Genomic DNA, 27,118 nt, shown 5'->3' with positions numbered 1-27,118 from the left:
AGAAAACTAGACTTTGGTAAAAATGGTCTTTACTGTTCTTTCTCTGGCATGACTGAACTCCTTTTAAGAGCCTTTTGCTGAGTGCTTTTTTGGTTTTGTTTTTTAATGCTGAAGAATTACTGGTGTTCTTTCCTGTGCATAACTGGTAGTAATTTTTTTACACCCTACTATTACTAATTTTGTCTCAAACCTAGACCTTCCTCCCCATTTAGTTCTGTATTTGTCTGTATCTTATATCTGCTGTCTGCTTTAATTTCCAACGCAAAACCATAACAACATCACGGTACTTAGTTCCTCATATGTTGGAAGATACAGTTCCTAACCTCTTTCAGTGGGAGAATTGCAATGGATGGAAATACTGCTTTGTTACCTGGTGTTCTGGGAATGCATTCAACATCCTCCCTTCTCAGTTGCTATGAAGAATAGTGTTACTGAATATATTATTCTTTATCATTTACGCTTTAAAAGTTATGCTTAAAGATGGTTTCTGTGTATGGACATTATTTTTAATGGAAAGTGTAGCTATATATAGTTGGTAGTGGTATCAGCTGGTCTTCTTAGCTCTGTGTGCTATTTCAAACAGCCAAGAAATGTTTTCTTGCATGACTAGCCAAAGATTTGCAAAACATACATTTTAGATGTATTGGTTCTGTTCTTGAAGTCTACAGCTTAAAAGCTCTTAGCATGAAATAATATCTTACTATATTTATAACTTCGGGGTTCAGAACAGAAAAGGAAATATTATGTCATGTGTAGAAAATTGTGTACCTCTTCTCAAAAGTTGTAGGGAAAAGGCAGATCCTCACTGCTTTTTCTGGTTTTGTTTATGTACTTGATTTGCAATTACTGCTTTTTTGAAAAGAAAATGTCAGTTACAAATACAGTTTGTATAGTAGTTGCCTGCTGGCTTTTCAGTTCATTTTCTCCTTTCATAGGCCCAAAAGTTGAAGAGAGTAGAAATAGCAGTCTTAAAAGGACAACTTTATTCCCCTACTGCAGGGAAATAAGATAAATAGCAGTTGGAAACCCCAGAACAACTAGGCTGCTTTGGAAGTGGATGGTCTCTGGTGTTCTGTCCTGTGGCCAGTCTTATAATGGGTTCAGATATTTGATTCAGCATGTGGCACTCTCATCTCGCTGGGGCAGCTGATTGGTGTGGAGGGTATCTTTGTTGCTACTTTTTTTTTTTTTTAGGTGTAAAAGGCTGTAATTCACAAGTTTCTTATCAGTTCTGCGACCAAAATTATATGCTTCTGTTAAAAGGACAGTAGTCCTGAGATTTATTCTTGCTACAAACATGCAATTGTGGTGTTCACATGCAGTTGCTTTTCTAGAATAACCGTGCTTCTAGTAATGTAACCGTGCTTCTAGTTATGTTTCCCAGTATATACCAAGCTTTCTGTATATCCTTTTTTTCTAGGCGAATGACCCGACACTTGGCTATGTTAGTGCATGTTTTATTGTGCCAAGCTTATCAGATGATCCTGATTACTCTGTGACATGTTCTCATTGTTTATCACCCTATTAGTTTGTGTGCCATGTGCAAAATTTATTAGTAATTTTATAGTTTTGTCTGTGTTATTGGTAATATTGAATAGTATGGAATTGAGAATTGGTATGTGAAGGGTTTGGCTAGGAGTGTTGTCCCTGTTTGTTAAAATTGTGTTAATGATTCTGGTTTCAATCACTGGAGATTTTTTCTTTAACCTGTTTTGTTTACAGTAAATTTAATCAGACAGGCATATAAAAATGCAGTACAGAAATTCAGGTAGTCTCTAACATCTTTCACATCTATCATAAAGAAAAGTATTACATTGATCTTATTTATTAGACTGTATGAAGTTGCATTAGTGGCTATGAGTTTCACTAAATGGGTTTATGTCCAGAGATGGTAGTTTGATTTCTTCTTGCCATTCCCCCTACTCCTCCTCCCCTTCCTTTCTGTGCTATTTTGGACTATATCCTGTTTTTCCTGATCTAGTAGAAGTTGTGTCTGTAGATTTCTCTGGATTCTTGATCACATTGTAAAACTCTTGAGTGTAGCTTATCTTTTGATTTTAAAGTATTTAGTATAAGTTGTTTTAATATATTACATTATAAGTATTGGAAACTGAGTTGTTTGTTATGACATTGATGCATCTTTTGTGTTTAGATTCAGAGCAGAAATATTACTTAATACCATGGCAGAAGAGGCTGAGATGTTTAACATTTATTTAATGATTTGTATGGTGGTTGCTAGGATGTTTTAAATGTATTAATTATGAACAATAATCATATGTGTGTACTAGGAAATACATATTAGCTAAAAAATAAGGATAATCAATTAGAATAAATGTGGAGACCATGTATTAAATTAATTGCATGAAGAAAAAAATTATTTTGGGATACATCATTCTGTTTTGTTAGTATATTGCAATATGTTTATCCAAAACTAAATTTAGTTTTATGTACAAGAAAAATGAGGTGTTGTTTTCTACCTGCATTAGTATACAAACCTGTATGTTCTCCTGAAACAGCTTTAAAGACTCATTCCACTAGGAAACTGAACCTGTTGCTATCACTGTCCAGTTGTTTCCTGAACCACTGCTAAATATTGTTATAACTAATAAAAAATAAAACTTTCAATGCCAGTACAGAAATATAGTTTATATCTGTCTGCTCTTATGAAGAATATTGATTGACAGGAATTGTAGGCTGTATTGTGCACATCCTCATGCAGAGAAAACATGGAGATGAGTACTACTGCGTAAACTGAGGTGTCTGGTCTGTTTGTCTCTTTCAGACTTTGTAATACATCCCATTCTATACGTTCCCAAAGCTTTTCATTTCTCTTTTGTAGTGCGCTTCAGCAACTAGTAGGAAGCTCAGAAATTTTAAAATTTCCTCTATTCCCTAATGCTTAGCTGTAAAAATTCATGTCTTGCTGAGAAAAGCCTTCATTACTTAAGTGAAATTAAGCCTATATTTTTTGCTACCCGTAATACTGAGAATGTGTTTTGATTTTTCCCATTGACTTTTGAGCATCCAATAATAACGGTCCTTGTAGCAAAAAGGCAGAGCAGTCAAGTTGAATATGAAGTAACATTAAAAGTTAATTATCCCATTTTAAAATGAAGTAAGATTAAATCTTTTTTTAAAAAGTCTAATAGCGTAACATCTTGGCAGTTATTAGCACTTGGGTTAATGCTTTAAGGAACAAACAGGATTCTTAAAAGTGTTCTGGGCAGTGAACACTTGAACTGTATAGCTTGGAGAGGTGTAACCATTACATCCATTTTAGAATTGGATAAACAGCTTGACGTATTTGATATGGCCATGACCAAACTACAGATTTAATAATCAGAGATAAGGAACCAAGAGCCTTTAATCAGTCTTTGGTGCAAGCTTTAGACATACTATTTTCTTGAAGTAGTGATAAGTACACATGCTATAATAATGATTACTCCATAGATGATAGAGTATCAGCTGCAAATGTGTGTATTCCTTTTAATTTAGAACATTACTTAATGTAAACATTAAACCATGATTTGTCCTTGCTTATAGTGTTCTACTGCTGCCTGTAAAGGGCTAAGGTTGCAGTTGGACCCACAATATCAACTCAATCCTAATTGGCTATATTGCCAAGAACACATTTTTTGGATTGCAGAAGGGCAGCCTCCTGCATAAATAAACTGTAGCGTAATTGGAAAAAAGTATAGCATTGTGTTGCTTAGCAGCATGAGATTGAATCTGACTCTGTCTGAAACAAACATACATGCTAAAGTTCTTAGGTCTGATTTTTTTATTATTTTTATTTTAGTTTTGAGGTTGTTTCCTGTTGTAGCTCGTTCTTTTAGGGTGAAAGGAAGTCTTGCCCGCTTCTTTGCATGTTCATTGTGAATTCAAGAAAAAGCCTGCATAGTAAGCGAAAGTCAGAGTTCAAAACATTTAAGCAACGTTTAAAATAGATGTTAGCATTTTCCAGGTTGAAGTGACTTACTAAGTTTGCTTTTCTCAAGTTATAGTGCATGCATTTACTGGTGCTTTTTTTATTTGCTTGACTTCATTCTGTTCTTGGAAAGTCTGGTTTGTTTTACTGTCGTGACCAAAATTCTCATCTCCCAGCACAGAAACCCACGTTATCTAGCTACTTATCAGTGTCTTGAATGTAGTTTCTTAATCACTTGGAAATGTTTAAAACAAGAATTTAAATAATAGAATTGCAGGGGCTGTAAATTTTATGTCCCTCCTCCTTCTGTCATTGAGATATATTGAATATCATTGAGGATACAGTTTCATACCAGTTGAACCAGTGTTACTCCCACTGAAAGCTCCTGAAAGTGAAGGAATGGTTGTACTGGGTGGGAGGCCCAGTCTTGCTCAGTGCTCTGTCCATGACAGCAGCCTGAAACGTATGCCTACAGAAAAGCACGGCAGCAAGGCCACAGCTTACTGAAGGGAACACGATTACTTGTCTTAACATTTGCTGGTTTTGTATGTAAGGCATTGACTGCTTGCTTGCTTGCTTGGTGCTGTGTTTTTGGCATTCTTCTCTATTTACTGTCACATGAGTAAAACTTTCCTCCTTCAGAACAGGAACTGAAATTGACTTTTCTGTTTGGTAGCCAGAACTAAGTGTATGATCTGAAGACCTGACCTCTTATGTTATCTGGGAAGAAGCATCATGTACCTTAAGTAGCCAGTGGTAAACTATCTAACCATTAAATGCCCCAAGAATTATTGGCAAGTGAATGTCTTGTTGCTGCTGTCCAATTCCCTTTCAGGGCCTGACCTTCATCAATTATTGCCTTGAAGTAAGACAGTCCTTTGAGTGGTGTAAAGGATTTCCTTGGGTTTTTTTTAAGTCTTTTGGGAAGTTATTCCATGTGGAAACAAGAAGTTAATATGTTTTGAGTACATCAGTTTTGTTGCCTTAACATGGAGGGCTAAATACTGAGTTCTCAGCCTTAGCTTGAATACAGTTTGCTTTGGTTAGAATTTCTTGGTCTCCAAGCTTGGCAGTTCAATGAGAATTTCATATGGAGACTGGAAAAACTTTTTAGGGAAGGGGGTCAGCTTTAGTCAGAGAAGCCCGAGGAGAGACTTTACTTCTAATCACCTGAAAAGGGAATCTGAGAACCATAAGATTAGGCTACCTGTTACACCAGAAACAGTTAAATGTAGTCAAATTCTGCTTTTCATCAGTATGTCTCAAGTCCAGTTACGTGAGAAACCAGTACCATTGTCCAGTTTTCTGTTTGGAATTTTTTTTTTCCCCAAATATTAAATAATCCATGTGGTTTTGCTGTAACAGAGCTATATTAAAAAAAAATTGCTCTTTTTAAGCCTTCTATGTCTAGCTGTTTGGTTTTGGGTTTGGGTTGTTTTTTTGTTTCATTTTGGTTTTTTTAATAGTGATAGGAGAAATACTGAATTCTCTATCCCTGTTCTTGAATTATGCCACATATATGAGTATTTTAGTTCTCTTAACACAGTGTGTAAATATGGCATTTTCATTTCTTTGAGGTTGTTGAACTTTGTTTTCCCCAAACCTCATTCACATTAAGGCTTTGATCTTTGAATATCTTCAGAACTGTAAGTTTTTCAACCAGACCTCTGCATAAGTTCCCCAGTGCTTTAAAATATGGGCAGAAGACAATAGGATCAGACTGTCATACCTGTAAGTCTGTAATACAGATAATATTAAAATCTGTTGCTGAAGGAGGAGGAAACATCATTGCTTAAAACTAGTGTTTTCTGCAGCATTCCTCTGCAGTCTCTTCAGCATAGAATGCTGTGTAGCTGGTACTTGAAGATCTGAATGTGTTTAGATGACTCCTTTGAGACCATATTTATGGGGTTGAGAGTTGTGGTCCCTCTGCTTTGCCCTTGACCTGACAATAAGTGGTGATGCTTTCTTTTGGAAGTTCACTTTCTGTGCTTTTACTGCTTGCTTAAATTAATGTAAATGGTAGGTGTAGGAGCATTTTGTATGAAGTGAAGTTGCATACCATTAAATAAGTGTAGCTTAGCTACACTTAGTCTCAACGCTAAGCTTTGAAGTTTAAAAAAAAAAAAATCCTGAAGGAACTGAAATACGTTTCAGGACATCCCTCTTTATTTCATCATATGATATTGAGGGCAAATAGAATTGTACATTTGCATGGATGTTCCCGATGTTCCAGAAACTTATGCTGCCAAATGTCTTAATTTCAGATGTATGATGTGGAAAGATCAATGAAAGAGGTTACTTCAAGTAACCTATTTTTCAGTGAGAATAGTTTTAGTTCATAACAATTACAGTTACTCAAAATCTGTCTTTTACTGTATCACTTAAAAATTTATTGCTTTGAAATAATGTGCTGGAGCCTGATGCAGTTGACTAAGTCCCATGTGCACTCCTTTACTAGGAGAAGGAATCTAAAGTAATTGTAATATAAACTATTTGAAATAACTTTTTCTCTGATTGCTGCTTATCAGGTAATTTTTAAAGATTGAAAATTAGACACTTCTTGCTCTACTGAATAGGAGCTTAATTACAAGTTTTTCATTAATTATTGCATACATTTCAATTTTAGTGCATGTCAGTGTTAGTGAGCAAATTGCTGGGACCACCAGTTTTCTATTCTGATTATATAAGTAATTTCCTCCTTCCTGAAAGAAACAAGGCACAGAGAAGAAAGGAAATGATAAATGTGTGGGGGTGTGTATAAATTGTAACTACTGAATTAGGTCAGTGTTACAGTTTTGGGGGAGGTGTTTCTAGATGAGAAGGCGTTTTGATTGAAATGAAAGAATAGGGTAGAAGGTTAGATTCTTAAATCTAGAATTTTTAGACTAGAATCACATCATAACCATTGTGATGAGTCAGTATTTATTAGGATTTTGAGAAGGCTCTTCCCAGAATTCTATATGAAACAAATCTGTGATACCTTTCAACCTAAAATTTGTATTGCTGCAGTTAAGCTTTTTTTTCCCATACAGCACTTAGATGAAAAAGCACATCTACTCTGAAATCCTGTTAAGATAGGAATGTAATTCTATAAATAATGCTGGAGAAGAAATAATTTTATTTTTTTATTAGCATAGTTGTATGATTTTTAGAAAGCTCTGTTTTTACATGTTGAGTAGGCTAGTATCCTGGCGTACATTGTTACCACACTGCAAAGGAGACTTTGTGGCATATATCCTCACTTGTATATAACCAGGAAACTTTAAATAAAGGAAAAATGGGTCTGTGTCCCTAGATAGGGCTTAGGTAGTGAACATGAATAATAGATTGTATTTTGAGGTCTGCTGCTGTCATCTGTCACCTTGCATTTGCTTTTTTCTGAGACTCTATATTATAAGTAGCTAATTTAGGAGAAAGGCTGTATGTATTGGGGTATTTCAGTTGCTTTTGAGGAGATGACTGAGAAACTCAGATGAAAGCTGTTCTAGAAGTCAACTGTATTAGAAAATGATGTATGTTCCTTGATCATTATATGCTAAAATGCCATCCTTCCTATTTGCTGTTACATGTTATCCTGTAACAGAGTAATATGTACATATTTGCTTCTTATCTAGCACTTACCCAGGAACCTGCATCTGACGTTTTTTCCTGGCTTTTGAAAAGGTGCTTGATTTCTTTTCTTCCCCAAACAAAATTAACCTATTCTGCCACACAGGTGTGAGGTTGCTGGCTGTGGAAGCTGAGGTGAAGCTCAAATGTGCAGCTGTACTGAACGCTTGAGCCTGGAAGCAGAGGCCCCTCCTGGAGGGCAGTGCCATGTCCGGCGTCCTCTGCGCAGTCTGCTGGTGCTCTGTTGGAATGCTGCTTGCAGCGGGTGGCGTCTTCTAAATGGGGAGCATGCGAAGTCAAAAAAATGATACTTGTCTTTTCCTGGTGTTACTAAAATTACAAGGAGTCAGGTGAAGCAAAAGCTGACTTCCACTTACAATTTAGTGGTGAATCAAGGTGACATAAGGAGATGGCAAAAGCATGGCAAATTGGAATTTGCTCAGTTGGCAATCAAAAGCAAATGTCAGTGGGATTCATTTGACTCAGTCTTCGTAGCCTCATACATCGCTTGATTAACAATGGAGTAGTTAGTTTGTTGTTTAATAGGCGTCTGTCTCCATCTTGACAGTGTATCAAAACATTAATTCAAAACTTTGGGTAAAGGTGATGATTTTTTTTTTTTTAACATGGCTTAGTGTGCTGAATCCAAAATCAAATATAGTAGAAATCAGATGTATATAAAAATAAACATAGAGTCTCCATTAGAATTCAGCTGGATACAGGCAGTTTGAATTGTTTCTGTTGGGCTGTCTGCATACTCAAAACCAAGTTGTCGCTGCATCAGTTTACATTTGTTTATAAATAATCAAATTAATTACAAATAAATGTAAAGGCTATTCTTGAGCTGAGCCAAACTGTGCCCTGGTGAGTTTTAACTCTAAAAAATTGAAGTTGAATAGTCTGAATTAAAGAAGTGATGGAAATTCAGAATTTCATGGTTAACCAGTTCTAGAGAGATTAAAGCAGTAGCGCGTTCTCTGTGGGCATGCAGTTTGATGTTTTCTCTAAAACATCAATCGTTAAATCAGTGGCTGAAAACAGGACGGTAAATTACTGCCTTCTAATATTGTTTAAAATGCATAAATTGGATGATGATTTGTGCTTACAAAAATATGTTTGTATACTCTGTAATTAGAGCGAAAATACCTGAACAAGGATATCCTTGCAATTTAGAATATGCAGATACTACAAGAACTAATCAGACCATTTACTGGAGATGGGGTGTTTTTAGTTAGCTGCAGCATAACTTGAAGTTACTTTTGTATCTCTGAGAACATCACACAAATGGGCAGGGAGAAGTAATGAACTCACTTAAGAAGTTGTCCTTGTCTTATGCACATGGCCAAGCCAAGTGAACTTCTCTGGAGGCCCTGAAATGCACTTTTCTGGGAATGTAATTTAAGTAATATACATAGAGTATCGTGATAAGCAAATTTAGTGACTGTCTTAAGCAAACAGTCACTAAATAAGAGGAAGAAAAAGATACATTAGTCCTTTATGTAAATGTTCTGTATTTACTAGTGTCTACAAAATTCTGTATATTTTTATTGCACAGATTGTTTTACTCTGAATTTACAAGATTTTGAAAAAGTTGGTTATTTCAGTAGTAAATTTTCTTGTGTATCCTAGTTAAATTATGTCACTTGCCTTGAGCAGAAAGGAATTTACAAGAATGCTTTGCTCAGACCCTTCATCTAAGCACAGAGGCAAAATCTGAGAGTAAATCCACACTAGTGTAAGTCAGTCTAACAGGAGAGCTGCAGTTCTGTCCTGGCTCCCTGTCTGGCATTAGGATGGGTACTCTCTAGCCTTGCTGTACACTAGTTCTGGTAATTAAAGAAACTGAAAAATAATCACAGTCTTTGTAAGTTGGGGGTGGTGGTGGTGTTTGTTGTTGTATCCTTTAGTACTCTGAACTGGCTCACTTCATGATAGTTCAGCCAAAAGCATTAGAATACAAAAGAGATGAGATTGAAGCAGCTTGCACTTGATGTGAGTTATTGTGGAACCACAGCTGTCAGTGGTCACTTCTTTCTGCAATTTAAGCCAACCTAGACCAGGATTGCTGCTGAAAGGAGCTGTTTCACCCTTTTCCTGCTTCTTTGCTACCTCACTCCTTGTGCCAGCACAGTTTTTGTGTGGCTGTATTGTGAACGAGACCTGTTAAGGAAGAATGGTGGTGATTAAGGAAGGTTTATTGTGGTGGTAGTTGGCTTAGGGCTGTTGAAAAGTACAATGTAAGTTGGCAGAAGTTTGATTTCATTGGTTTATGTAAGTACCTAGAAGCCTCAATCGGGTAGTACAGGGGAACTGACTGCGTGAACTGCAGTAGACTGCAGAGTGTGTGTGTGTATATGCATATATATATATATGTGTGTATGTGTGTATATATAGATATATATGGCAGGAAACTTAGTCTTGCTAATACTTTCTACCTAGTGATCTTTCTAAAGGTCAATAGAAAACAATTAAATACTCAGGATGGCATTTAAAAAAGAGCACCAGTTAAGTTCATTTTTAAAATTGCATTTAAAAAAACAGTTTCTTCCTAAAGAAAATTTGAGTTGGTAATGCCTTTGTTCTGGACTTAGCGGGCTTACTAAGCCCTATGAATATGAATTCTGAAGGGTGGGAATGGATTACAATTGACTGTATTCAAATAATACAGTTTTGTTCAAAAGTGAACGTTATTTTAGTGACAATATTAGAGATCTCTAAATTTGTTGGTGCTGTTAATATTGGAGACTGGGCTGTTGGTGCTGTTAATATTGGAGACTGAGTGTATTCAGTCAAAATTTTTATTGTATATGTAACGGCTTGCAACTTTGCACAATTTAGGAAAGGATTTTAAAGTGTCTTGGAGAAAGATAGCATTGAAAATTAATTTGAGATGAGACGTCATAATAAAACGCAAATATGCATAGTGTTAGAGCAGAAATTTCATTCTAACTCATTAACTTGAAGCTTTTGCTGATTGAATCAGGAACTCAGCACTGCCGGATGAATCTTGCTGAAAGCTCATACAATTCTTTCTACCACCCTACTTGGCTTTTGAACTTTGAGTACTGTTGTTGGTTTATGTGGTGCTTGGAAGTCTGAGTTGCTCTGGAAAATTATGCTGTGCCTTCTGTGGTTATACAGTGCCCTGTGATATAGAGTGGAATTGCTGTTACAACTTAATGTATTTTTTTATTTCTGTATTTAACACAATGAAGTTGAAATACATAGTGATTATTGAACTGTTAGTATATCATGATTACAGGATCGACAAATAAATCTGATGTCAGAATTTTCTTCATACAATCCACTGAAACAGTTGGTGGGGGTGTGATGGGCTTTGTAGTGGGCCTGAAAGGCCAGTGGACTCAGGCTTTCATAGGCACATGCTGGAAGAAGGGAATACAGGTCAAATGCCCTGGGTAAATACTGATGTGCTAATGAGAAGAAGTTTGGCTGCAGGGTCTCTATTAGTCTTAGCTGGGGTAGAATCAGTCTCTAGCTCCCTCTCAGACATCTGCAGTTAGTGTCAGGAGAAGAGTATCGGAAAAGATGACAAATTTGGCTGTTTATGCTCTTAACCAGGCCATTTATACATAGACCTTGATCAGCGCCTTGAATTCAAATTGAAAATCTACTGTAGCAATTCAAGCACCACAGAGTCAGAGTAAAGAGCTGCTGCATTTTGGATGTGTGTCAGTTTCTCAGTGGTATAGAGGTAATTAACAATGTAAATTTTACTTAGAACATTAAAATCATGTTAAATATTTCAAATGTTACCTTCTTCTGATGTCAGTTGTACTCAATAAAAATAAATACTAAGTATAAAACGAAAGGTTCTCTATAGCAGCGTATTTGTTTTTGTAGTGTTCTTTTCCAGGTACAGATTACTTCTACATGCATGTGTCAATATAGGATATTGTCTTTTTTTTTTTTTTCAGGTTATGCAATGGTCTCTGCAAGATGGCATGTTCTTGAGTTGGAGCTTTTTAAGGCAAGCATATGCTGGTACTTCAACTTTACTAAGTGGACTATAATTTCTTCTCTCACAACAACTACATAAGCAGACAAAATTGCAAAGATCTGCCCTGTGTCGAGTATGACAGCCACGACTCGTGGCTCTCCGGTAGGAGGGAATGATAGCCAGGGCCAGGCTCCTGATGGACAGTCCCAGCCTCCCCTCCAGCAGAATCAGGTATGATATTAACAATCAAGTTGTCTAAAAATAAAAGGGTTAGTTGTTTAGAAATAGTGTTTCTGAATTATTTGAGCTTGTATATTCCTAGAGATGTCTGGTTAAGTTAGGTATTTTTTTGCGTGTGTCTGGAAGTACAAAAAGATTTTGAGAGATGAAGGCGGTGCTATTGGCAAAATAGATACAGTTAGGGAGCACTGCATTGCAAAAGATGCTCCCTTTTCAAGCAGTGGCATAGTTCTTTCAAGCATATGTATTTTGGATAAGAAGCCTTCTTGGAATAATATCGGAAGCTTCATCAGAACTGCATTGTAGACTTACATACCACAGATTGGTAAAACTATTCTCTGTGAGTTCAGTTTATGCGCAGTTCTGCAAAAGCACTTTTTGGATAAAACAGCTTACAAGTGTGTATTAGCTCTTTAAGACCAGCTTCATCTACATCTCCGTTCATTGTACTAGACTTCCTGAACAACTTAGCATGTTTCTGTTGAACAGGTTATCCTGCTATCAAAGGACAAGCAAAAACTTTCAAATACTGTATCATAATGGGGTGATTCTATTTTGTTGGGGGAAAAAATACTAGAAAAGATGCTTTTAAAGAATGCAGCCAAACCATTTAAAAGAAAAGCCACACTTAGTCATTTAATTCAGTATGAAGATAATATTTGTTTAATACCATAAGGTTTAATGGTTGTTACTTCCTGAGAATGAATTGTTCTTTGGAACACATGTGGTGGGCTGACCTTGGCTGCCAGGTAAGCCCCCAGCCCATCGCTCACTCCCTCCGTCTCAGTGGGATGGAGGAGAGAATCAGAAGGGAAAGGTGAGTAATCGTATGGGTTGAGATAAAGGCAATTTAATGAGTGAAGGGGTAGGGGGGGAAACAAGTGATGCAAACAGTCACTCACCACCAGCTGATGGATGCCCAGCTAGTCCCCACACAACAGCTACCTTGGAAAAAAACCTCCCGCCCTGTTTTATTGCCAAGTGTGACACTATATGGTATGGAGTATCTCTTTGGTCATTTCAGGTCAGCTGTCTTGGCTGTGTCCCCTCCCAGCCTCTTGTCCACCCCCAGCCTACTTACTGCTGGGGGGCAAAGTGAGAAACACAAGGCCTTGAATTCTGTGCAAGCACTATTCAGCAACAGCCAAAACGCTGGTGTGTTATCAGTACTGTTTTGGTCACAAATCCAAAACCCGGCACTATACAGGGTGCTGTGAAGAAAATTAACTCCATGCCAACCAGATGCAGTACAACATGTGAAAAATGTTCTTGGGGTTTTGGTCCTCCCTTGTCCTCCTAAATATTGCTGTTCTAATTTGAATCGTTATTATTGTCAATTCATACTACTTCTATATACGAACAATCATGCATCTACAAAATGCATTGTATTTTGCATGGCCCATCAAAATGGGCTTAACTAATCATGTTCTTGGAGGTTGGTTAGTAGCCAGCTGTAGTAGTGTGTTACTCATTTTTAGCAAACTCTTTTAGAAAATGTTTTTCTTGATCGTTTTCTTCTGTGCTGGTCCTGAAGTTTGTCTTTCTACCTAAAATAGTTATCTTTTCTGCAGAAGATTTGTAAAAACTGGAGCATCCCTATAGTCATTATTTTCACCTTCTAGATAGGTGGTCTGCTGAAAGTAGTGGTCTGTTACAAAAAAATCCCCCACTTTCCTCACTGGGAGAGTAGCTTAAGTTTTAAACTGTTGAGATAGAAAGTATGTATCGCATTCTATGCTCTAGTTTTTGTTAATAAATCTGAAACCAAATGATTTTATTATATTTTATGATGATGGGTACTTACTTCAAGTGATTGTTTGAAACACAATGTGAAGGAAAAATGCCAAAATAAGTGGCATGTAACTGCAGGCAGTATTTGAAGTATTTTCCATACCAATTTTAGACTTCTTCACCTGATTCTTCCAATGAGAACTCCCCAGCTACCCCGCCTGATGAGCAGGGCCAAGGAGATGCTCCACCACAGCTTGAAGATGAGGAGCCTGCATTTCCACACACAGACCTGGCAAAATTGGATGACATGATCAACAGGTATTTTCACACTTTTTTTCAGAGGGTGTAGATTATTTGTGCAAATATCTTGATAGTGGAATCAGGATTCTTGCATCTTTGTTTCACTGGATTTCTTGAAATACTTTTTTTTTATTGGGTTAGAGTTATAAATAGAAAGAGGCTCAAATCAGAGTTTGTTTTTTGGGTTTGTTTTTTTTTAATGGAGTGCTCATCAGGGCCTTTGAAAATGTATATTCTTACCCTATATTAAAAGCATTACAAAGGGGCAAGGATTCTTGATTTTTAAGAAGCACAACTGAAATACAGGGGGGGGGGGGTTGTTGTTTTGTTTTTGAATATAGGCCTCGATGGGTTGTTCCTGTATTGCCGAAAGGGGAATTAGAAGTTCTTCTAGAAGCTGCTATCGACCTAAGTAAAAAAGGTAAGCTGAAAAGACAATTAATGATTATTGAGCCAGTGTGTAAAGTCTTTTCTTGTTCTTTTGAATCCCTGGTGGAGGCTTAAAAATTCTTAATTATTTCTATTACAATCTTGGTCCTGAAGGTTGTGTCAGAGTGGTATGCAGAACCTTCGTAAATCAGAAATTTTAGAAAGCCATCAATGTAGTTAGAAATTAGGTGCCTTAGCATGAGTAGGGAAGTTGAATAAGCTCACAGCAATAAATACCTTGTCATTCCTGTCCTACCTGTTTTCTGTATTCACTTTGATATCGGACCTAGTGGGTTTGGTCTTTATAACAGATACTGAAACTCAAAGAATTCTAGTTTTTAAAAATAAGTTACTAATCTGGCTTTCCAAATGTCTTGCCGTAAATTTTTGTTCAAATCTGGCACATGCATACTTTTGAGAATATTAGAGAAAAGTTAGACTTTTCAACAGCATGACTTAGACTAATAATTCTATCATATTGCTTGCTGTGTCTGACTTGCTTGGAAGTAGGAGAGTTCCGTATCAGGACCGTGTATGTGTTTGCTAAATTGTACTAGTCAGATTGACAAGTTCGTCATGTGTTCTGGAAAGTTCTGTTCTCCTGGAAAGTTGCTTTGGTCTTCTGTTTCGGTCAGTATTTGTTGTCCCAGTACTTGAGTAATACCAGAAATCAGATCAAAATATTTTTCTAGGAGATCTACACTTATCAGCTAGTTGTATTTTAAATATAGTGACAAACAAAGTGCCCGTTCCTTACTTTTGCATAGCTGGACCAGGACAACTTCATTTCCATGTTAATAAAGGTTATTCTTAGGCAGTTTTAAGAACAAAAAGCTGATTGTGCTCATGATATTCTGGGTTATCCTGATTGTTTTCTCTAAGTCTTTTTTGCTTTGGAGCACTCTCCGGAGAAACAAAAGTTAGGGTGCACCCTTGTGATCCAAAATAGGATAATGACATGTTGCCAACACTGATTTATCAGCCGTAGTTGTGCTTGGAATTGGCTTCTTTGCATGTAGCTAGGTCTGGCAGGAGTCCTGAGGTGAGTGTAGAATTTTCAAATGATTGCATCTGTTTGGGAGCAAAAGAAATGCCAACTTATGGAAAGAAAATGCAGCCATCTATGTGTCTGGGCTGTTGGAAAAGTGCAGTAAAAAGAAATTCTCTGCTTGTGATTTGTGAGAGAGGAGATGTATGCACTGCCAGCTGTTAAGTCATCTTTAAAAAACAAAACAAAACCAAAAAACTGTCAGTGCAATGAAGTAATAAGAGCAGAATGAGATTTTTGGCTACTCCTAACTTCAACGTACTTCTCCAAAGCATCAGACTTAGTTGAAAGTTCCCAAACAAAAAGTCTTCTCTTTTTCTTCTTGAAGTTGTGAAAAACTGGAAATCTATTCATATGCTTTATGCACTTTGATTTTTATGAAGTTGTTGATGTCCAATTCTGAAAAGGGCTTCTGCATTGCTGTTTAATTATTCTTCCTCTTGCCCTCTACATGAATTCCTATGTGTGTACATACACAAGGATTATTGGCTAAGAAAACAAGGAAAGCTGTTAAAAGTAGTTGTTCAACTGTGTTATCTTTACAGTTACTAGATTTTTTTTTTTTCCTTGCTACTTGAAGTTACGTGATGGCTAAGATGGTCTTTTTTAAATAACTTTCAGTGCTCAAGGAATATGATAGGGTGCTCACTTGGTGTAACTGGTAGGGTAGCTCAAAACTTGGCAGACACTGTTTCAGTGCTGTGTATATAGAGAGAAGTAATATAAATGATTCGGTTGTGTAAGTTTTTTAATAGATCGAAAATGTGTTCCATTATCTTGGTAAGAGCTAAAATTGGACACCTTGCTACCTATCCATGGGCATTTTTCTTAATCTGAGTTCTGTTTCAAAAGAGAAGAACTGAAAGGAGAAATTGAAAAATAACCAGCTGTTGAATTACATAAATTTTATATTGCAGTCTGTAACTCATTTAGACTCAACAAAACCTAAAAAGAGCCCACTAAATTTTTTTTTATCAAGCACCATTTTCTAGTGGTTAGGTTCTTAAGTAGCTTTTATACCTAACATTGCCAGTGGCCATTGGCATTGGCATTCTGGAGTGACTCAGGGGTAACTGCTGTCTTTGTGACCCTGTCTATAAAATAAGAGTGATATTTGCATCCTCTTTAAATCTTTTCAGGACCTGAAATTGAAAGGGACATAACTGAACTGAAAGTACTCACAAGAATTAAATGTCATCATTACTACCTTCAAGTGCAAGGAGCAAATTTGACAGAGTAGTATGAATCCTGTCGAGACTGTGACTTGCATTATTCCTGGCAGATGCATTTATTTGTGGAAGATTATCTTTTTATGTGTAGGCATCAATGTATTATTCTTCATCAAGCAAGCCATGAGACTATCAAATGATAGGCTGGAGTTACTTGCTAATAGAATAAAACCTATTTGAAAAATAGTGTTTAATAGCAAGACTGATGTTTATCTTCACAATAATTCTGGAATACTTACGAAGTGTTTCAAGTAATGAGATTGGCTCCAGAAATAAATGTCATAGTGAGTTGTATGCTATAAATTTAAAAGAAAAAAGACCCCTTTTTTTTTAACGTTTTTGTTTTTTTATAGGCTAGAATGTGCTCCACTTTTTCTTTCAAAATCCCCTCAACAACTGTGCACTGCTCTGCCTTTGTTGTGGATTTTCTTGCTTCTAATGTTTACATTCAATTTTTAACATGCTGCCAAAACTTTCCGATGTGACACACACAAGCAAGATGCAAGGCAACTTTTAGAGTTTGTAGCTTACTTAAACTGAAATGAGATTTCACTGCACAACTTAAACCTTCAACCTTGATCCCAAATCTTTGTTTTTGATGAATTACAAAGGCTTACAGAGTGGGAAAGAGTAGAGAGGCAGGCCCTAGAGCCTCAAAACAAAAACCAAACAAATGAAAAAAAGTGTGTGTGCATGAGCACATGTGCATCTGAAATCTAGGCAGCCCAATAATGGGAGCTGTTCCCAGCATCCTCTCTAAAGACCATCTCTCTGCATGATCCATCTGCATTTCTGTGGGACCACTCTTGATTTCCTTACTGAAGCTGTATCTTCTGCATTTTCTTTAAATGGTTCTTTTTAGCCTTCTATCTAAAGCAAGGACATCATATTTGTGTTGTCATGTTCCAACGTTTCTTAGCCGTGTATTTGGGCTAGAACCAATTCAGTGAAATGAACTACAGCAGGGCCAGTGCAGTGTCTTGGTGTAGAGGGACTCTCATGTTCCTGATGATTAAGAGTTATTGAAAGTCTGCCAGAATCTGTAAGTGCCATGTGTAGCCATTGTGCCCGTGGGCAAGTGTGTGTTTCCCTAGAGCTTATTAGCTCCAGATCACTGTCAGTTCTACAGGGTCTGAGCCAGCCCTTACCAAGCTGCTGACAGGTTTCTGTGCTGCACTTCCTGAGGCTCCAGGTCTGGGGAGGCTTCACTTGCACAGCGCCACACCAGTGTATGGAGCCACCTCTGCTCTGGGCTTGCAGCTACAAAGTTGTGTAATCCAAAGTCCTGGAGAAGAAGAGCTGGGTGATTTTGCTTGGGGCCTTGGTGCTCCAACCCTGTACTGTTGAATACCCTTCAGATGCATCAGAGTTTGTTCAGGGACTGACAAGTTTTGTGGACCCAGAGTGTTTCTGCTCTTATGGCAGGGTTAATACACTCTGCATGGTTTATCTGGCAAATTGACCGCTTTTAAGCGCAGGTACAGATGCAGGTACAGAAATCAAATGGCCCTCTGTTCTTCCTCTAGTCCCCTAATTGCAGCTCCCATATACTGTATGTTGCACATCACCTTTTCCTTTCATATTTACTTTTTTTCTCACTGCATAATCCATTTCTCCAACTTTTCTCTAAATACTTGGCTCAGGGCTGCATGCACTTACTTATCTCTTGTACTCTTCCTTATCCTTCTCTGCCCTCAGAATTTGGACAACGGGGAGAAAAATGGCTGCTTGCGGTCTTACCTAAGAGTTAGTGATACTGAATCGGATGCAAGCAGTAGATGTCAGGTGTCTAGTGTAATTGCTGTTTGTCTTCTCACTGTCTTTGGATGACTTTTGCTTCCTCTCCCCACCTGCTGTGTTCTAGGACTCCTGGACCCTGCTTTTGATGATACTCCAGTCCTTCTAGACACCTACCTTTGTTCCTTCCATAAGTGTCATCTATTGTTTTAGCAGCATGCAGCATTGTGGGAGAAGGTAGAAGGTGATTGTATGCCCAGGAGTCGTACAAGTATCTTCTAAGGTTCTACATATTCCCTCTATTTCCAAGTTCAGTGAAATACAGAAAGGACAATGTATTTTGAAACATACTCTGTTTTAGTATTCCTGAACTTGGTTTGAAATATCCTGCTGATTGAAGCTGGCCAACCATTGTGGGGGGAGATGGTCCAAGAAATACTTGAAAGTTTGAGAGAGATTTCAGTGCAGTATACTGGTACTCTAAGGAACATTAAAATCACTTGAGTGCCTGCTTTAAATTTGTATTCAAGAATTAAGTTCACTGTTACATTTGGGTTCAGAAAGGAACATTTCTCCTAAGTCAAATTGACCACATTGGATGCCTTCCCTGTCCTCTGTTTTGTATAGGGTGAAGTTGTCATCTTTACCTCCTTGAGGAGTTAATTTAACAAAGTCCTTTGTTTACTGCAAAAACCTAACTTTTAGGCAGTGTCCATCTCTCTCCTCTTCTTTTGTCATGTTGTCATTACTGCGGCTTGTGGCCTTTTGTTACTGGTCTTAGCACTTAATACATAGTGATGTCAGCTATCCAGACTGCAATCTACCTAGGAAGATAATGTGGAGTTTTTTATACTTGGCCACATAGTGTATATCATGTACCTCTGGTAGTGATAAAAAGAGGGAACACTGGAGTAGTTTTCAAGGAGGTGTCAGGGGCTCTCCCAAGGTTCCTGCTTTACTCAAGCTGCTTGAGAGCTGCACGCACTGTAAGAGCATAGGCTGGCAAGCCCTGTTACAGGAGTTTGGAAAGCCTTTGTGGTATGTACTAACAAGCAGGGCAGATGTTCTGTGACCGCTTTTGGAAGGAACCTCTGCTGTACAGTTGTTTGTGACTATAGGGAACTTTAATTTGATAACCCAAATCAATCCTTCCCAAACCAGTGGAAGTTACTGTCAGGATATCTCATTAACGGGGGTGGGAGGGGGGTGGGGTGGCAATAATTTTTGTGAATCTGGACACTATAGGCTTGTTGAATGCTAAGATTCCCTGTTTGAAAATTAAACTTGTTCTGTAAAGAAACTGTGCAGGCAGGTCACAGTTTTCTTTTTATAATGTGCCTAGTGGCTTTCATTGTTTCCAGTGTGTACTGATACATGTTCAATATATTTTTCTGTTGACTTTTAGCCCTATTTAGATTTTCTAACTGAACTTTTGAAGGGGAAATACAGACTTATTGAAATACTGGGTTATAAATAACTCCAGAGTTTTAAAATACCTAAAAGTATGGAGCACTGTTCTTTAATTTTAAACTTGACATATGGTGGCTGCAAAGGTTTATGGCAGTGTTGGGGTCTACGTGTGTTGGGTCCTGGCAGCAGAATTACAAGAAACTGTACTTCAAGTGAGGGTGAGAGACAGAAGGATTAATGTTTATTTTTGCAGGTTAATTGTGTCTGGGAAGCTGAGCAGGTCTCACCCTTTCTCCTCTTCACTCACTGAGTTTTACTGGTAGCAACTAAATAAGAGAAGAACATAAATGCATGTATACTAGAAGAATGGAAGATAAAGATTGTACTTATTTTTGCTACTATATCTTTGAGTGTTAAGTGTGGGAAAAAAACCCCAACCCTATCACATGTTTTTAAAATAATTTAAAAATTATCTAAAAGATTGCAATTTTTGTGGTGGCTTTACTAGAACATTAACCCGTCAGGTTTTTGTGCATTCAAGCTTACGTAAGTTTGTCTTCATCCAAGGCTTCTCTTTTTAAAATAATTCTGAAACTTGGAAGACCAAACCTTTGAAGTCCAAATCACTACTTTCAATATATAAAAGTTCATGTAACAACTAATGAAACTGCATATCTAATAGTTTGGTTTTTTCTTTTCTTTTTTAAAATAGGCCTTGATGTCAAAAGTGAAGCATGCCAGCGATTTTTTCGAGATGGGTTAACAATATCTTTCACAAAAATCCTTACAGATGAGGCAGTGAGTGGTTGGAAGTTTGAGATTCATGTGAGTTTTTAAAGTTGTGTTTCTGAAAAGCATAGTAATTTAAATGAGGAAGGACACTGCCTTTTTGTGATTATGAGGAGACTGCAGAGACTGAATCTCATTTTTGAAACTCATCTCAACAGAGAACTGGGAGAACTCTTGTATACATGGCTCTTGGGGGGGGGGGGGTGAAGTCATCCTTCTATCATTGTTTCATCTTACTGCCTCTGGTGTTTTTGGAAGGAAATAAAATGTGAGAGATGATATGGGGAGGAACTGAACTTTGTATGTTCAGTAGCGCAGCTCTTTAGGCAGGCTGTCTTTGGCCAAATGTCTTATTTTTATGACCTGCTTATTTTTATGTGCATGCTAGGACATGAAAACTTACTTTTTTAGTAAAAGCTTTTAGCAGTCTGCTAACTTCTGAATGTTTGTAGCAGCTGTTTAAATATAAAAACGACCTGTTGGACAGCTAGTCACATACCGAATCAGAAACTGTGAAGATCTTCATAAGCAAATTAAAATCTGTGAGAGAAATGGGTGAAAGAAGGAAAAGTTAATAGTTCAGTGGTGATTCATGAATGTCTCAAATAAGCAAAAATATTTGTGTCTTTTTCCTAAATTTAATTTTTAGCTGAAAACAGATAGTTTAAAGTTTATTTAAAACCTTTATTGGAGGAAGTACAAATTAAAATACAATTGTAAAACTGATGCAACTCTGCATGCTAGGTACAAATGGTTCAGAGTTTATAGTTCATATTCATCGTACAGTCACCTGCCATATTCTTGATGGTTTTTTTTTCCTTAATAGAGATGTATTATTAACAACACTCATCGACTAGTGGAACTCTGTGTGGCCAAGCTGTCCCAAGATTGGTTTCCCCTTCTTGAACTTCTTGCCATGGCCTTAAATCCTCACTGCAAATTCCATCTATACAATGGTACTCGTCCCTCAGAAACAGTTCCTGCAGGAGTCCAGCTTGCTGAAGATGAACTTTATGCCCGTCCTCCTGACCCACGATCACCAAAGGTATGAGAGCATTTTCAGACCTGTATTTTTAATTTTATGCAGTGTTACCTAATTACACAGTAGCCATAGATAAGTGTTTTTAGAGGGGGAAAAAAAAACCTCTTCATTCCCTATATCACTGAGATGTTCTGCTGCTTTTGACTTGTACATTAAATTGCGATCGATTAAATTTCCCCTTCTAACTCTTTCAGTCTTTGGGCCACAATCAAACTGTGTCATGTGTTTCTGTGGTAAGCTGGCACAAGTCTATTGGAATGCCATTCCTACTGTGTTAATCAGCTTGCTTGTATTTGCTGGTTGATGGATTTACCTTCTCACTCAACGTGATTTTGTAGGTGACATATTTTGAGGAGATTATGTGATAAAGTAGGAATTTTCTCTCCCTTTTTTTATATTTCCCAACAGTGGGAGAAAAGGTTTTAGTTGGATAGGGGATGCTAGTGTCAGTGTGGTTTGGGGGGTTTGCTTTTTGTTTCAGTTTAGTTTTTAGGAGGTTTGGTGGGGTTTTTTTGGATGGTGTTTTTTTTGTTGGGGGTTTTTTTTGTTAGTTTGGTTTTTGGTTTTTTTGTGGGTTTTTTGTTTGTTGTTTTGGTTTTTGGGGGGTTTTCTGTTTGTTTGTTTGTTTTTAACTGGCAGTGCAGATTAGTAATCTATTCTGGTTCTTGGGTCTGAATTTTTCAGAATTGTGCTCCAAATGGCATTGGTACAACTTTGGGAGCTAACTGAATTATATTTTTGTTGCTTTCTTCTTTTTTTTTTTGTTTTCTTTTTAGTAGAACTGCTAGCTATTGATATGTAAGAACCAAAGATAAACTACTCTGTGTCCTTGGACTTCCTTGCATTGCTAACCATGTTTAGAAGAATGTTATTTTACATTCTTACTGCTTTTATATGCAGCATTATCACATCCAGGACCAGAAAAAAATACCAGAATCTTCATGGTTTCTGTAGTAACTTAGCAGCCAAAGATGAACCTGAAGTATAGTCATTTTTATTCCTCTATATTTTATAAAATTCTTTGAGTAACTAATATACAGCATCTGTTTGTTGACATAATGGGAAAGATTGTGTTGCCTATTTCTAAGCATTGACTTAAAACTGAATATTTAAACTATATAGGCAAGGTCACTGTCAATTCTATTACCTTCTAACGGTTTATTGTGTAAGGACTTTTTTAAAGCAAGTTTTGTTACTAACAGGTACTTGAAAGTATTTCTAGATAGTAATTTATAAATTTCAGAAAATAACTGTTTATTATATTGCAGGGTTGGCTAGTAGATCTTATCAACAAGTTTGGCACGTTAAATGGATTTCAGATCTTGCATGATCGCTTCATGAGTGGATCAGCATTGAATGTTCAGATAATTGCAGCTCTCATCAAGTAAGTTTTTTAAAAATAATAATTTACATCATTCAAAAAGTTGGACTAAGTAAAATACATTAGTGCAAAGCTTTGTCTTAAAGCATTTCCCCTCACTTCATCTCTTAACTAATTGTGTTTACCTTCAACATTTCATGTGCTTGTGAATAGACTTGAGTTCTTGAATGAATTGCTCCTTGCTATCTTAATATTACACAACTACTGATTATGGCACTTTGATCCCTTTTTTCTTTCTTTTTAGGCCATTTGGACAATGTTACGAATTTCTAACATTACATACAGTGAAGAAATACTTCCTTCCAATTATAGAAATGGTTCCACAATTTTTAGAAAATCTAACAGATGATGAACTGAAAAAAGAAGCAAAGAATGAAGCCAAAAACGATGCTCTGTCAATGATAATCAAATCTCTAAAGAACTTAGCTTCAAGAGTTCCAGGACAAGAAGAAACTGTAAAAAACTTAGAAATATTTAGGTTAAAAATGATACTTAGGTAAGGTGCTCCTCCTAATATGATATGCTGCTTCTGACACACTTTTTCCACACTTCTTACATTTAATTTCTCTTACAGGTTGTTACAAATTTCTTCTTTCAATGGTAAAATGAATGCACTAAATGAAGTTAACAAAGTAATATCCAGTGTGTCATATTATACTCATCGGCATGGTAATCCTGAAGAGGAAGAATGGCTTACAGCTGAAAGAATGGCAGTAAGTTTTCCTCTTCACTGAAATTCACTAAATAGATTTTCTTCCACCTTATTACTTTACTTGTAGAAGTAGCTATATATTATGGATCCTGCACACACTGCTAATTTTCTTATCGAGTGTTACAAACAGTAGGTATCATGTCATGGTAATAAGTCATTTTAATAGTAGTCTTTCTGTGAAAAATTGCTGTATTTGTTTCAAAGCTGCTGTTGAGAATTATTTTCAGTGCTGCTAAAAACATGCTTCGAAAAGAGATCCTTGAATAATATGTTTTTTATATAGTATTTAAAAAACCAAAACAACCCCAACAAACCTAGATAAAACAGGTGTGATTCATTTGAAACTTTAGTGCCACTGTACCTAAAAATTGAATTTTCGTATTAATAAGGATCTAGTCTGTTTTTTGTGCTTCAGGTAATTTTTTTCTCATTAAAGTTGTGACTACTCTGCTTTTCACACTTCAGAAGCTGGATTCTTTGGTACAGGAAGTTCTAGATATCACATTTTTATTTATGTAATATTTACATACTTTGACGACTGTTTCATGCTTGACTGCATATGTAGGGAACTATTAAAACAAGCATTTGTAAAGTTAAAGTAAGGATAGCTTTCTCTTAATCTTTGTGAAATCTAATTAAGTGATTTTTGCACTGTTCTGCCCCATCTTTGTGACTGGCTACCTGCTGTGAGGTTTACAATACACAAAAGGACTGCTGACAAAAAAAAATGACTGCAGTTTGACTTTTTAAAGCAATAGGAGGAAATAGGTCTCTTTTTTTACATACTCCCTATAGTTTGGCATCTCAGACAAGACCTCTGTTTTTAAATGAAAACTTCTAGATCTAAGTATTTCGTAAGACTAGCTTGAATATTGTAAGTCTGTAATCAAGGACACTGTTGTAAGGTATGATGCTGTGTACGTTTTCTTTTTCGGTGCTCAAAGCACATACTGCTTTGCTTCAGTCAGAACAAAAAATACATGACCCTAATCTGACTGTGTCAATGACACCACTGAAAAAAATTGTACCCACTTAAATAAGGCTTGAATATTTGCCTCTAATTCAATTAGAAGCATTTAAAAAAAACCCCCTATATGTGGCAGTACTTATAAAAAGGTTAGATTATTTGTTTCAGTTCTTGCTTATGCCCTTTTTATGTGATATGCTGTAGGCATACCAGTAAAGCTAGAAGTGTCTTAAACAACTTGGTTTTGATATTTAATGATTGTGAACTGGAAGGGAAAAATTTTATTCTTTGAATAGAAGAGTTAATGGTTCTTCCCATTGTCTTTTTATGTTTGAAGTTGTTTGAACATTTTTATGCTTTGAGTTCATGATTTTAATATGCCTGAAAAAATATTTTTCCTTAAGATATCACAGTGACTAGCATATTGGATTATTTAAAAAGCTGGTTTTGTTGTTTTTTTAAAGAGGAAATGAAAGTTAGAGATAAATACCTTCCTCTTGTCCTGCATCTTTCTCACTTCTCCCAATTAGAATGTTGTATATAAAGTCATTAATGTGTAACAGGTTGAAATTTTTCTTTTTAGCTTAAGTATCAGTGACAGCACTTCAATAATTCGAGATGGCACTACTTTCTTTTTATATTCAGGAATGGATCCAGCAGAATAATATTTTATCAATTGTCTTGAGAGATAGTCTTCATCAACCTCAATATGTAGAGAAGTTAGAGAAAATTCTTCGTTTTGTCATCAAAGAGAAAGCCCTCACTTTGCAGGATCTTGACAACATTTGGGCTGCACAGGTAAAGAATTCAACTGCTTGTCTGCTACCGCGCAGGAGGGATCTTGTTCTGTGTCACGTACTGAGAAGATGACAACTTGTGCTTCTTGTGCTTGGTGTTAGACAAAACTAAAGAAAACTTTGAAATCAAATGGTGTTCTTTTTTGGGGTCCTGGATCTCAGAATTGTCTTCTCAAATGTCTTCAGTAGAAGGGGTCAACTATACATGTATGTACAGTCTAAAGGAACAGTTCAGAACATGGTGCAAAGATTATTCTTTTTAAGTATTAAGGAACCCTCAACGTTGAGCAAAGTCTAGATTATGAAAGAACATGATACATTATGACTTACATATTCTTAATGCATTTTAAAATATTATTGCTAATTTCTGAGTTCATCACAGTTGTATAAGTTTTTCCTGGGCAGAATGCTGTTAATAAGGCTTTATAATAATGACTGTTCCAGAAGTTGTTTAACAGCCAATTCTTTCCTTTGTATCGTAATGATTATTTCTGAAAAACTATAAATTTTGCAATATTGGCTTGTTTGCTTAAATGATTGGTGAAGCTGGGCTTCCTAGCTGTGGGCTGCACGAGTGTAGCACACATAAAGGGCAGCTGAAGAGATAAAATCATTATTAATTATTGAGCAGACAGAAAATAAAAGGTCGTTTTAGGATAGAAACAAGCATGAGTACATATATCCTTGTTCATAAGTAATTGGTAGTGAAACGCTAACTGAATTGTACAAGTAAGCCCTTAGGCCAGTCTCTCAAGTGCGGGAAGGCTAAATCCGGTTTCCAAGATAGAGGGCTGTACTGGTTTTGGCAGGGATTGAGTTAAATTTCTTCATAGTAGCATATATGGGGCTATGTAGGTAAAGCAAAAGATTTACCTCTTAAACTGTTTATCTCAACCCATGAGTTTTCTCACTTTTACCCTTCTGATTCTCTCCCCCATCCCACTGTGGGGTGGGGAGTGAGTGGGCAGCTGGGCTGTGCTTAGTTGCCAGCTGGAGTTACACCACAACCAGGGCTAATAAAGAATTGGATAGTATTATATCCCTAGTTTACATGTGTTCACGTTCTTCTGAAACTGTAACAGTTTGGCTTAAGTGGACTTATCCAGGTGTCCCTATTTTCAGGTGTGCTATTTTCAGGTTACATTTAAAGCACTTGGGACTACAGGTGATGTTAGTGGAGGGTTGACTTGAGATCTCTGGTGTTTTAACTAACTTCATAATCTCTAGACTTCAGTTCCAGCATGATAGTAACTACACAGGCTGAAACTCAAGAAAGTCTTTATTTTCTCGTTATCCCTAAGTCCTGTTTAGAAAATTATGTCATGTAACAGAGTAATACACAGATTACTTGAATTAAGGTCTGTGATCATACTGTTAGTTTTCAGCATGTGGTCTGTAGACCTTTCCAGACTGTCTTTGTAAGAAGTCTGTGGGGAAAAACTAACAGTTTGCTGTTAGTAGGCTTGTATTAGCTATATTAGAGCCTTACCTTTTATAAGGGGAAAATAAAAAAATCTGAAATTTGGAAAAAAGTCTTCCAAGCAATTATATTACTCATAGTGCCTGGAAGTGGGACATATGGATAAGCTAGTTTAAGCCAAACTTTTTACCCTTCCAGAAAAGTGTGAGCAAGTGGTGCAACCCTTAAAAGATAGGGATAGTCCACCCCAACAATTGCAAAAAGAAAAAAATTTAGGAATAAATCTCTCATGCTGTCAAATACCTGGCTTTCAATTAGGTAGTTGACACAGTGCACTTGTTGCAGTTTTGCCCTGTATTTTTTTGTGTGTGTGTGAAAGTTGAAT

At 36.7% G+C, this 27,118-nt stretch overlaps 1 protein-coding gene across 2 annotated transcripts in view; it reads left to right on the top strand.

Annotated features, from left to right (window-relative positions):
• Positions 1–27,118, top strand: part of USP9X (ubiquitin specific peptidase 9 X-linked) — a 107,628-nt gene that overhangs the window by 14,641 nt on the left and 65,869 nt on the right. For both annotated transcript variants that reach the window (XM_072848101.1, XM_072848090.1), the window contains exons 2-10: positions 11,479–11,732; positions 13,645–13,790; positions 14,114–14,193; positions 20,338–20,450; positions 21,241–21,459; positions 22,725–22,840; positions 23,082–23,333; positions 23,412–23,550; positions 25,162–25,314. In XM_072848101.1, coding sequence (XP_072704202.1) covers positions 11,637–11,732; positions 13,645–13,790; positions 14,114–14,193; positions 20,338–20,450; positions 21,241–21,459; positions 22,725–22,840; positions 23,082–23,333; positions 23,412–23,550; positions 25,162–25,314 — 1,314 coding nt within the window. In that variant the 5' untranslated portion in view covers positions 11,479–11,636. The remainder of the gene's footprint in view (positions 1–11,478; positions 11,733–13,644; positions 13,791–14,113; positions 14,194–20,337; positions 20,451–21,240; positions 21,460–22,724; positions 22,841–23,081; positions 23,334–23,411; positions 23,551–25,161; positions 25,315–27,118) is intronic.

Source organism: Ciconia boyciana, chromosome 1 (assembly GCF_034638445.1).
Source record: "Ciconia boyciana chromosome 1, ASM3463844v1, whole genome shotgun sequence".
Classification (NCBI taxonomy): Eukaryota; Metazoa; Chordata; class Aves; order Ciconiiformes; family Ciconiidae; genus Ciconia; species Ciconia boyciana.
The sequence above is the reverse complement of the archived record's forward strand: the minus strand, read 5'-3'. Positions and strand labels throughout refer to the sequence as shown.